General features: G+C 34.7%; 1 protein-coding gene across 2 annotated transcripts in view; it reads right to left on the bottom strand.

Annotated features, from left to right (window-relative positions):
- Nucleotides 1–2,415: 2,415 nt before the first annotated feature.
- LOC137618165 (type 2 phosphatidylinositol 4,5-bisphosphate 4-phosphatase) overlaps nt 2,416–13,525 on the bottom strand; it is a 48,146-nt gene continuing 37,036 nt past the window's right edge. For both annotated transcript variants that reach the window (XM_068348216.1, XM_068348217.1), the window contains exons 3-6: nt 12,686–12,895; nt 12,495–12,544; nt 12,135–12,280; nt 2,416–5,040 (exon numbers count right to left, since the gene is read on the bottom strand). In XM_068348216.1, coding sequence (XP_068204317.1) covers nt 4,955–5,040; nt 12,135–12,280; nt 12,495–12,544; nt 12,686–12,895 — 492 coding nt within the window. In that variant the 3' untranslated portion in view covers nt 2,416–4,954. The remainder of the gene's footprint in view (nt 5,041–12,134; nt 12,281–12,494; nt 12,545–12,685; nt 12,896–13,525) is intronic.

Raw genomic sequence — 13,525 nt, forward strand, 5'->3', positions numbered from 1 at the left:
AAAGCAAAAATACAAATTTAAAATAGATTTTGATACTACAATCAATGTCCAATCCAGGCAACATGATAATTTACCTTTTCCTCTCCTTGGAAACGTAGGATTTTGTCGCATATATAACCGTGCTTTTAACACTAATACAATCACACTATACACTTAATCACTTGAAAAATCGAAAGGCAAAGTTCAGAATTCCATCGAACAATCACAATTATTACACATCTTAGTTCCTAGCCCAATATGGTACTATTCAGACAATTGCATGGTATCCTTAATGTGTAAGTTTGACACAGTCTGATACCATGTTTGCAAGGAAAACAACGGAGCATACGATAATTCTTCAAGGAAAACAACGGAGCATACGATAGTTCTGCAACACCCTTCTCAGCACAGCACTGCTGCATCTAATGCATGCTTAGAAGTGTGTTCATCAGAGATCATTACGGCAAATTTCTGATCTTATAGAAAAGCAAAATGTCACAACACCAAAGACTACTTTAATGAAAAGTTGATCAAATTTAGTATAGGAAAAAAGGGAAGTTATATAAAATCAATGAAATTTGATTACAGAACATTCCACTATTGTGCTGAATGAAAAGATGACTTAGTTTATGTGGGGGTAACCTAAATTATCTATGAATGAAACAATCACCGAATTTGCCAAAGTTAAAGAAGGGGTTTTCTCTTCTCAGAGGAAAAAATTCCAGACCCCACAAAAAGCATCACCAAGTGAAAATTCCTTCATGAGGTTAAGCTCTAAAATGTGTATAAAAGCAATACCATTTAGAATTTTATAATGAATTACTAGTAACTATGCCACTTGCTATTCAGGCACGGAAATTGACTATATTGGTGTCAGAGGACTATAAATTTCCATAACATGCCAGGATATGATCTTGCAAAGTAAGCTTCCATAAATGATATGCCCAGATCATAACTTGGGAATTAAAAAAAAAATAAAAATCTCAATACATATCCAGTACGAAGTTAACTTGATTAACAAAACCATACTTGATAAAACTATCTTATTACAAAACCACAAACTACTGTACTGTAATAAAAACAAAATATAATAAGGATGCTTGAGTGTACCTTCAACTTCCACATACCTATGAAAAGAAATGGGACAAGAAAACTTTTATGACATCATATGATAACCATTCAACATTATATATAGTAACTACGTATGAGGTTTTCAAGCAATGCAACTACCAAAATTAGTTTCTAGGATGTTAAACAAAAAAAAAAAAAAAAAAAAATTAAAAGGTAGTGATGTTGAACACCATCCAAAACTAATGTTTACAGTCAGAACAGTACAATATATTTTATATCACACCCTGTGGCAATGATATTTATTTCATTCTAGGAGCAGATGATTTTGTACACTAATATAAATTTGCCTATCACTATACTTGGCTTTCATGTAGAGTTGCACTTTTTTTTATTTATTTTTTTTATTAGCACATCTCAACCTGGTAAGTGTACTTGCTTCAGATTTGAACTTTCAATAAACTGATTACGGTAGCTTTAATTGAACCTAGTAGTGTTAAACATTTTCTGCAATTTCAAATAATTTTTAGCAGTTTATGTAATTCCCACTCAGTTGAGGATACTTCCATAGTGATCTTATATACACCCGAGACAAATTGCAAATTACTTTAATTATCACTAACAGTGAGATGGAACTGTATACAGTTCGAGATAGATATCCTGAAAAATGGTGTTACACAAAAATACTGAATAAAACTTTTCACTCTAAATGAATGCACAATAATAGTAAATTCATCGAGGGACCCCTTGAAAATCTGACACAAAACGATATAACAACAACTTGAATGCCAGAACTTCTATAGTTGCTATGGTGAATAAGTCTGCATAAAGAAGGCAGACATAACAGACATTAACTAAGTCCATGCAAACTATGTACATTAATTTTCCCTAGACATTTTTTATCACGCATAACAACTGAAGGTTTATTTGGCTACTGTATTAGAATAATGCCTATTGTAAATTTGTAATTGCATTAGACTAATAGTTTTCCGTATGACCCTTTATATTTAATGAAAAATTATAATAGATCAAAGTATTTATAAAAAATTAACAATTATTAGCAAAGGTGGTTCAAATAAAAGAAAAAAGCAGACTAAAAAAAAGAAGAGTAAGTAATTATGGTGACAATTATACTAAAACCATGTACGTACATAGACAAGAAAAATCAAGACCTGCTTACTATCTATACAAGTTTAATTTACCTAAATCTCATACTGTTACTCCACAAACTGGCACTATGATACAATTCAGCTGCTGTACAGTTCTTCATCAACCAAATAAAAACAAATAGCATAATTCAGAATACATGAATACACATTATTACTTATTGTATGATTTGATTATAAGATTTGTAAATAAAACAAGAAAACTTGAACATTACTTTATTTTTGGATACAGCTTTTAAAGAGTTTTACACTTAAACTGGATAAATCTAAATTATGTACAGCTGAGAGGAATGTCATTAGCGCTCTTATTTAAAACGAGTTGTGTGTTTAAAATTTTGCCAGTGCCTAATAAACACATTCACATTGAATAAATTAAAGCTTACATATATGTATAATAATTCCCATTATGCAGTGCTACACACTTCTTTAATAAGGTTTTCAAGATTTAGACTATAATTTTGAGGCTTAATCTCCATAAGCAAAGGATCTTTATTCGCTTGCTCTGTATGGTTGGCAAGGACTTTCTATCCACTCTCACTTCTGTAATTTGATCTATTGTAATATAACACCAAGTCATGTGTCACAGCACTTTTAAGGATTCCAGCCGGCTCTCTTCCGAGGAAAATTTCTATACTTTGCAGGAATCAAGATATCTTCACTGATTATTTACTGTATCGAATGGGTACAAAAATAATCTGATAAAATAATGAACATCTAGTGGAGTTCTATGCCAGCCCTTCATTTACTTTTAACCATGACAACCCTTCATTTACTTCCTAATAATCACAATATCTCTCCCTGCTAGAATTATTTTCAAATTAGTTCAAATGAAATGGGGATTTCAAATTTTGATTTTTTGCAAAAATCTCCATTAAAATAATTTTTCACATTCTAAACAGCATAAATCACTTTACTCAATACAGCACTTTGAAACAACTTGAAAATAGCAATTACTGTAAAGTACTGTACATAATTTCCCATGCAATTAATAATCAAAGTACTTTACACCAACCCTTTAGTCAAACACCTATTAACCCTCCAGCAATTTAGCCAAGTTTTGACAATAACATCTTCAAAGGAAAATTTAATGCTGGAAACAATCCTCATTGCACAATAGGCTTTAAAACTCTGCAAAATCTGCAGGTAAATATTGTATAAACATTCATCATTCATACTCTGGCTTATTCATTTTGTGAATGTTGCCGATAGACAATTTTAATACCTGTACATTTACTGGTGCAGCATACCAATGAAATGAACCTATATAACAGCACTGGGCCTTAAAATTCATCAAATATAATCGACGAAAAAACAGTAACAATACCCTAAAACTTCGAGAACTGACAAGCTGCGAGCACTATTCATAAATATGGACAACAAATTCTTAAACAAAGAATATGTTCTTCAGGGTAAAGCTGATCCTCTTCAAGACAATTATAAAGATACCACAGCCAAAACTGATAGGCAATTCCAAAAATTTCAATAAATATTCATGAGTTTTTCTAATAACTAATGAAAAGCACAGAACTTCTAAACTTGAAAGGTATTTAACCTTATACTTAAAACAAAAAACCTCTTGTATCCAGGTTTGAATCCAAGTGAGATAAGTATAAATTATAAAAAGAAAATTATTAAATTTTGTGTGTACATTTGAAATGTCCTCCAGAAAGAAAACCACCTTCCTTCCACCCTTAAAGAACATATCCATCATCATCTAATAATTCAAACATTAAAACTATCTAATTATACCAATCATGCCTTTCTGCAAAAAATTCCTAATACAGAATATTAATCATATTAGCAATAGAGCAAAATTTTGTGATGAGATATGTTTAAGAATTTTCCTATTCTGGCATACCGCATCAAGACTGCTGGGATAATTTCTTAAGATCATTTGCTTATCACAGGTTTCTATGCTTAAATTAGATTATGATGACATAAAAGCTTTATTTAATCTGACAATTCAACACGAGTCTTCAAAATACCTTAAAGGTTGTGTTGGGTACACAAAAATAACAAAAGATTTTCTATTACAGTAATGTTACTTATCTAACATGTAGTAATGTGTACCTAACAAGAAGTAAAGACTTTTGTTTCATAAAAAAAGCTATACAATATATAATTAACTGTACAATAATCAACAGATCAAGGCAAGTACACAAGACAGATAACAATTTTACAGTATATATGCTCTTAAAAAATCAATTCAAGTTAAGAAAATATTTGCTACTTTGAAAATAAATCACTCACCTTCACGAGAACCAAGCTATAACAATCTAGCCATTGGCACCACTCTGGTGACTTAGGAAAAACAAAAAATATAAAAAATAAAGCTATAAAACAGTAGTTGATTCTGGTCTGATGTCAGAAAAGAACATTTCTACAGCTATAGCTTACAATGGTCTCATTTTTTTAAAACTATAGATTATGAATATTCACATTGCCAGATTAAGAAGAATTGGAAATTGATCTTTCCTCAAAAGTGTATAAATACAAAGTATCTTATGAAAAAAGGATCAACATCACCAATATATAAATATATACAGGTCAGACAGTCTTCTCTCTATATACTGTACTATCATGCCAAGTTCAGTATACTGTAGTCCAATACAAGAAAATATCTAACTTCATCATCACTCTAATCAAAATCTGCTACTGACCATCTGATAGAGAAAAATGAGAGATAAGAAGTGGTGAGAGAAGATATTCAAAAAAACCATTCTTCCTTCTCTTGCTCTTACTTATAATGGCCCTTCAATCAAACTTATCTTCATAGAGCAGTAGTACACCATTCGGTAGAAAAGGATGAAAGCGATGAGGAAGGCCACTAAAAAATAATGTAAGTTATTAATACACAAAATAGCAGATAATATGAATTCCTAACACATCAAAATGACTAATTATAAGCAGTATTCCTTCTCAAATTACAACTTTCAGTCAGCCCATACATAATCATACATTACTGTACATTGTCAAAACTATAAAATTGCCCTTGCATCTTTATATCAAGAACCGAAACAATCTAGTATTCTTTCCATATATCAAGTTATTAACAAATTCATTCTCTTGTGAACAACATCCACATACATTCAAAATATCTATAATTTAATATATTCTTTTCCTCTTATTTTACAGAAATACAGGTACAGGACTTGAAGGAAACCTTGTGAGAGTAGGTTGATATAATCACAAAACTGGAGGGTGAAATTGTGTTAGGGAGTATGAAACTGTGCTTGGAGAGTGAGAAAGGGCTGTACAGCAGTGTTAGGAAATTCAAATACAAGGTGTGTGTAAGTAGGTACGAGTTCCGAGGGGGAATGGAATTAGAAAGTGCCTTAAGGAAATGTGTAAAAAAAAAAAAAAAAAATGAATTTGTGCTTTTACACTCCCCTTTCTTTACTTACTAAGGAAAAAGACCATGTATCATTAAATGAAGCATTGCGGTAAAATTGGCAGAAAAGCTGTTAAAAACTTTAAAGGTAACACATAACAGTTGCAAATGCACCAACCAATCCCACAATGGCACAGGAAAACCACCAAATACCAAAGATTATGACTAAAAAATTTGGGGGCTGTCTGGTAAATCATCAAATTGACTCATGATAGGGATAACTGTATGTGGATTCAAAATAATACCAAAGATAGGCACATCATTTACTCCATAACTTATGAATCAGATATAACATCCTGCCAACCCCCCCCCCCAAAAAAAAAAAAAAAAAAAAACCTAACTTTATTACACTACACTTACACTTGTTCCTAAATACACTAACATGGCATTTACAACTTTATTTACCCATGAAACAAGATTCACCAAACTTTGCTCTATCTACTCTGTGTTATACCTTTGGTCAAATATTTCAAAACTCAAAATGCTTTTCATCACGACCATACTATAAGAAAAAATAGAAAAAAAAGTTAAGAGTAGGTAAAAATTATTTGGTAAATATAAAACCATTTTATGCAGCAAGATAATCCAATCATGTGCCATTTGAAGTGATGAAGTTTCACTCAATCATCACTAAAAAGTACCGTACCTGTCACATGCAAAGCAAGACTTATCGAATTACAATGCAGTAAGAGCAGCAACTCAGATTGCGTGTAATGGCATATGACGAGAGAGAGAGAGAGAGAGAGAGAGAGAGAGAGAGAGAGAGAGAGAGAGAGAGAGACTTTTTCCCCTTTGTTAGTTAGGATTGCTCTTTTTATATACTGTATTTCACTTATACACAACATTCATTTTACTAAAAAAAATACAAATTATGTACACTGCTCAAGGATTGCTTGTATGATTTAAGTTATTCAATCATGACTCCTGTACACTGTTTGGATTGGCTAGCCAACTGTGCAAAACTTACTGAGTATTACGTCTAGCTAGAGTTCTATAATTTGTTTTGTGTAAAGTTTTTATTTTCTACACTTAAAAAAAAAAAAGGTGGGGCACCAGAGGAAATACTAGATGTGCAATATGTTTATTCTTTAGCTGAAGAATCAATGATGACCCCAGTAAAGCAACAATTCCACATTAGTCACTTTGACCTTTACCCGAACAGGTCCTCTAGCAGTGCATTGAACTTTCATAACGACACACGGCACTATTCATTACTATGCTGTGTGCACTCGAGTGCATTTTGGATACTAAGGCTATTCTTTTTCAATACGGTAATTCTTCAAAATAATCTATCCAACCCTAGAAAGATCCTAATGCACACCAACACTTCAAAATCATACATACATACATACATACATATACCAAGGCACTTCCCCAATTTTGGGGGGTAGCCAACATCAAACAAATGAAACAAAAAAGGGGACCTCTCCTCTCTACATTCCTCACTGCCTGACAAGGGACTAAACTAAGTTCGGCTGGTACTGCTAGGGTGCCACAGCCCACCCTCCCCCGTTATCCACCACAGATGAGGCTTCATATCGCTGAATACCCTATTGCTGCTACCTCTGCGGTCATCCAAGGCACCCAAGGAAGCAGTAGGGCCTACCAGAACCGAGTCACAATCGCTCGCCATTCATTCCTATTTCTAGCACGCTCTCTTGCCTCTCTCACATCTATCCTCCTATCACCCAAGCTTCTTTCACTGCATCCATCCACCCAAACCTTGGCCTTCCTCTTGTACTTCTCCCATCAACTCTTGCATTCATCACCTTCTCTAGCAGACAGCCATTTTCCATTCTCTCAACATGGCCAAACCACCTCCACACATTCATATCCCCTCTAGCTGCTAACTCATTTCTTACACCGGTTCTCACACTCACTACTTCGTTCCTAACCCTATCTACTCAAGATACACCAGCCTTACTCCTTAGACACTTCATCTCAAACACGTTTAATTTCTGTCTGTCTATCACTTTCATTCCCCACAATTCTGATCCATACATCACAGTTAGTACAATCACTTTCTCATTCAGAACTCTCTTTACATTCATGCCCAACCCTCTATTTTTTACTACTTCCTTAACTGCCCCCAACACTTTGCATCCTTCATTCACTCTCTGACATACATCTGCTTAAACTCCACCATTTGCTGCAACAACAGACCGTAAGTACTTAAACTAATCCACCTCCTCAAGTAACTCTCCATTCAACATGACATTCAACCTCGCACCACCTTCCCTCCTCGTTCATCTCATAACCTTACTCTTACCCACATTAACGCTCAACTTCCCTCTCTCACACACCCTTCCAAATTCTGTCACTAATCGGCCAAGCTTCTCTTCCACGTCTGTAACCAGTACAGTATCATCCGCATACAACATCTGATATACCTCCCATTCATGGTCAATCTCGTCTACCAGTTTCAATCCTCGTCCAAGCACTCGAGCATTCACCTCTCTCACCACTCCATCAACATACAAGTTAAACAACCACGGCAACATCACACATCCCTGTCTCAGCCCATCTCTCACCGGAAACCAATCGCTCACTTCATTTCCTATCCTAACACATGCTTTACTACCTTTGTAGAAACTTTTCACTGCTTGCAACAACTTACCACCAACTACATATAACCTCATCACATTCCACATTGCTTCCCTATCAACTCTATCATATGCTTTCTTCAGATCCATAAACGCAACATACACCTCCTACCTTTTGCTAAATATTTCTTGCATATCTAACTGCAAAAATCTGATTCATACAACCCTACCTCCTCTAAAACCATCCTGTACTTCTAAGATTGCATTCTCTGTTTTATCCTTAATCCTATTAATCAGTACTCTACCATACACTTTTCTAACTACACTCAACAAAATAATACCCCTTGAATTACAACACTCATGCAATCTCCCTTACCCTTATATGGTGGAGCAATACACGCACAAACCCAATCTACTGGTACCATTGACAACACAAAACACATACTGAACAATCTCACCAACCACTCAAGTACAGTCACACCCCCTTCCTTCAACATCTCAGCTCTCACACCATCCATACCAGATGCTTTTCCTACTCTAGTTTCATCTAGTGCTCTCCTAACTTCCTCTCTTGTAATCTCTCTCTCATTCTCATCTCCTATCACGGCACCTCAACACCTGCAACAGAAATTATATTGCCTCCCTATGATCCTCAACATTCAGTAAACTTTCAAAATACTCAACCCACCTTTACCTTGCCTCCTCTCCTTTTAACAACCTTCCATTTCCATCTTTCACTGTCTCTTCAATTCTTGAACCAGCTTTCCTTACTCTCTTCACTTCTTTCCAAAACTTCTTATTCTCTGCATATGAATGACCCAATCCTTGACCTCACCTCAGGTCAGCTGCCCTCTTTGCCTCACTTACCTTGCGCTTTACTTCCACATTTTTCTCTCTATATCTTTCATACTTCTCTACACTATTACTCTGAAGCCGTTCTTCAAAAGCCCTCTTTCTCTCTTCCACTTTTACCTTCACTACTCCATTCCACCATTCACTGCCCTTCCTCATGCTGCCTCCAACAAACTTCTTGCCACACACATCACTTGCAATCCCAACAAAATTTTCTTTTACTAACTTCTACTCCTCCTCTAAATTACCAGTTTCTCTTACTTTCACTTCGTCATATGCCATTTTCAACCTTTCTTGATATTTACTTTTCATCCCCCGGTTTTATTAGCTCTTCAACCCTCACTAGCTCCCTTTTACATCCACCTACTCTATTCCCCCACTTTTTCTACAACTAATTTTCCTTCCGCCAAAAAATGATCAGACATACCGTTAGCCACACCCCTAAACACGTGCATGTCTTTCAATCTTCCAAACATTCTTTTAGTTATCAACACATAATCCATTAATGCCTTTTCTACCACTCTTCCATTTGCCACTCTTACCCATGTATACTTGTTTTTATCTTTCTTTTTGAAAAAGCTAGAACTTATCACCATCTCTTGCTCAACACACATATCTACCAGTCTCTCACCACTCTCATTTTCACCTGGTACGCCATACTTCCCAATGACACCTTCTACCTCTCCAGCGTCCACTCTAGCATTCAAGTCACCCATGACAACTACATAATTCCTTCTACTCAGTCCTTCTACACACCTAGTTAATTCATTCCAGAACTCATTCTGGTCTTCACTTTTCTCACAACCTGGCCCATACACACTGACAAAATCCCAACATTCCCTACCCAACCTAACCCTTACCCACAGTAACCTAGATATCTCCTTCCATTCCACTACGTTACCTGTCATCCATTCACTCAGCAATAAAGCCACACCTTCTCTTGCTCTTCCCCTTTCAATCCCAGACACACTACCAGACATTTCACCAAACATCACTTCACCTTTCCCTTTTATCATTGTCTCACACAAAGCCAATATATCCATCCTTCTAATCCTAAACATTCCCCCAATCACATCTTTTACTCTCTATCGTACTACATCCACGCACATTCAAACACCAGAAAACTAGAGTGCGGGGAGCAGTCACTCTCGCCCTAGCTCCACCTCTTTGATGTCTCACAGGATTATAATACAAGAGAGGTCATCCACTCTCTCCTTGACCATACCCTCTCAAACTACTCTAATCTATACTTGCTCCTCCAATATCTTTCTTACCAATTCCAAGTTTCTTCTTATTTCTCACCATGAAATAGTTGCACTTCATATATCAAGCAAACAATTTCAACAGCAGCTACCTTTTGTCTCTCATTTGGCCTTAAAACTCAACTCTTACATATATTCCCACCTTAGCTTCCACACACAATTCAAGAGTCTTCCTCCTTTTAGGTAAATATATCTTTCTCATTTTAGCATCATACGTAATATTTACACCCAGCACCACATTTAAATTTATAGTCCCATACACTTGGTTTCCACTTACTCTCATAACATTATATTCTTTAAAAATTCTTATTCATATTTGTAGTTTAACTTAACCATCCTCAATCTGTGCAACATAATATGTAAACATGAAAAATTCATACTCTATTTGGGGCTCATTTTCATATCCCACAACTTTACTTTTACATCCAAAGGACTTATATTGACTTTTCACACCAATTCATCTTTAAAGGAATTGAGTAGCTACTGAGACCTAGTACATATATCTTGGAACTACTGACTTTCACACCAAACCAGCCACTCACAAATTAACTAACCTTAATATATTTCTTTTCCATTATAATTGCTGATTTTTCCCAATGCCTTCTATCATGTCTTGCTTTCTCTATCAGAATCCTACAATAAACCTTCCTTGCTAAAAGCAGTAAAATTTTGCTTATACAATTTATAAACCAATCTCTATCACCTCTGTATTTATAGAACAAATATGATTCCCTTCAACCTTCCCCAAATTGCCTTTTCTGCTTCCAAGCATACCTTACAAACCATGGTTATAACACCCAAGACTACTTCTGCAACACACATCTCCCCTATACAGCATAATAAAGAGTAGCTAACTATATATATTTCTTTCTAGTCATGCTCAGCTCTCCCCATCCCTTGAGTAAGAGGTAGAGGGTATATTCATACCCTAGTGACAGCGGGGGTTGCATGTGTCTGTATATCTATCGACATTTAGTCGTCATTTTTGACAGGTTGCGTACACTCGTAATACTATAAACTACTGTGCTAGCATCTTCCCATTCTTCAACCTCTTATTCTACCTTGGCATCCTCTATAACTAGGGTTGTAAGCTTAGCAAGTAATAATAATAATAATACATACTAAATTAGCTTACAAACATGCTCATCCACACACACACACTTCTACCTAAACAAAAATACACACCGCAAACTTTTTTCATAGCATATTCTCTGACCCACTTAACTCTTCATAAACTATTCTCTGACCCTCATAACTCATCTGATAACCATTGCATTCAAGAATCATTACTTCCATTCTGTACTCATATGTATTAATATCAATTATCTACATTTTCATTTTCTCTAATAACATCACTCACTTGTATTCCATTTTTAACTTTTCCTTCTTACAAATACTAATTACTGTTTATACAGTCCTTATAGTCTTCACAATTTCCAACAGACAACTTACTATCTCTATTTATCCATTAGATTGTACCTTCATCCCTGGTACTATTCCCGACTTGCTGCTTTTACATAAAAAAAAAAAAATTAAACTTAACAAAATCACAAAATCTTGGTACCTCATCTCAAAACTACTTCAACATTAAACTAGTCACTCTCCTGTCAACACAATCTATGTCCCAATTTCATCATTCAATCTTGCCAGGTATTAATGGTCAAAACTAGCTTCTATTCCTATACCTTACACACTGCATCTATATCAATTCTTTCACAACCTTTCTCTCAGTTACATAGTTTTTTATGTGGGGTTCACTTTAAAATAAACAGTAAAAGATAAACATGGCAAATATATTTGATACCTGAAACTAAGCCTATAAAACAAAAATCCTACAAACAGAAATAAACTTTTCCCAATAGGCAATACTCACCAATATATGCCACGTAAATCCCCGGATAAGCTGTCGTGAACCTGATTGTGGTAACAGTAATGGCTATTCCTACACCAAGAAAGAAAAGACCAACTACTACAAAGATGATCCCCCTGCATCGCGCAAATTCTGGACCCACCGAGGACCTGTAATAGAATTTAAAATTGTGTAAGTAATAGAATAAAATACAATTGGTGTTGATTAAAGTCTAACTTCAAATATACTCTTTAAGAATTAGTCATTAGTTAACTGAAAATGTAAACAAATCTATTGAGAAAATTAGAGTACTTAAAATGACATTTCACAATTAATGTATTCTCAAATTTTAAAGTAAAATGATCATGCTGCACATAAACTTACACTTTCCTGCAGTGTGGACATCTTGCTAAAGCGTTGTTTAATGTGTTAAACTGGAAAAAAAGAAAGACAGATTCAATACAGAACAACATATATTACATTATAAATACTGATCACGTATTTGTACTTTTCCCTAACATACAGTATTGTCAATACCAGAAAATAAGAAAAAAAATTTTAGTAATGAAACTTACAATAAATGTATCATGACAATGAGCACAGGTAACTCTGCACATTCCTGGTACATTTGGAAGTGAAGGATTAGCTGGAGAAGGAGAGAGATTGATGATTCTCTTGCAATTAGGTCGGGGACATGCTATTCGCTGGGACGAACTCTTACATATAAGAAGGCAATTGCATGGACAACGCACATACTTCTTTCCCGGTGGAGCATTCTTAATTGGCTGTAAGATAAAAAGGACACATCTATTAGCAACATCTATGAAAACATGTGGAGGAAGAGTTCTTTTCAAAACTTATCTGATGGCTAGTTTTCTATTCATAATTTCTTTAAATTGCATATACAGTACTGACGTATCTTTAAAAGGGGATTTGACAAGAGGTTTATGTGTAGCAACAAAATGAACATTGTCAATCATAAGGTGATGGAAGAATAAATTATGAAATTAAAATTGATAATTAATATTAATAAAAAGTTGAGACGATGCCTTTATGAGAAAATTGCTTGCACTAGGGATGGCCAAAACTTTACCTTATTGACATTTTAAACATAGAATCCATGTAAATTGAAAAAAAAAAAAAAACTCCGATACTATATAAAATGTGATAAGAGGCTGATGGCCAGATTGCTACATATTGAACTGTCAAGCTTCAACATAACTTTAAGGTTGAGATTAAAGACCAAATCAAGACTTAGGCTGCTAGGGTAAAATTAAGGAGCGTGACTCAGCCCCATTAATATATAGTAATTTGGGGTTTACTTCTAACTCCAACAACTTCTTTGTTTCTCGGTTGACATTTTTCATTTAAAAATAATTTGAATAGAAAATTTTATGCTTTAAAAGTTTTACAAG

This window comes from Palaemon carinicauda, chromosome 24, assembly GCF_036898095.1.
Source record: "Palaemon carinicauda isolate YSFRI2023 chromosome 24, ASM3689809v2, whole genome shotgun sequence".
Lineage (NCBI taxonomy): Eukaryota > Metazoa > Arthropoda > Malacostraca > Decapoda > Palaemonidae > Palaemon > Palaemon carinicauda.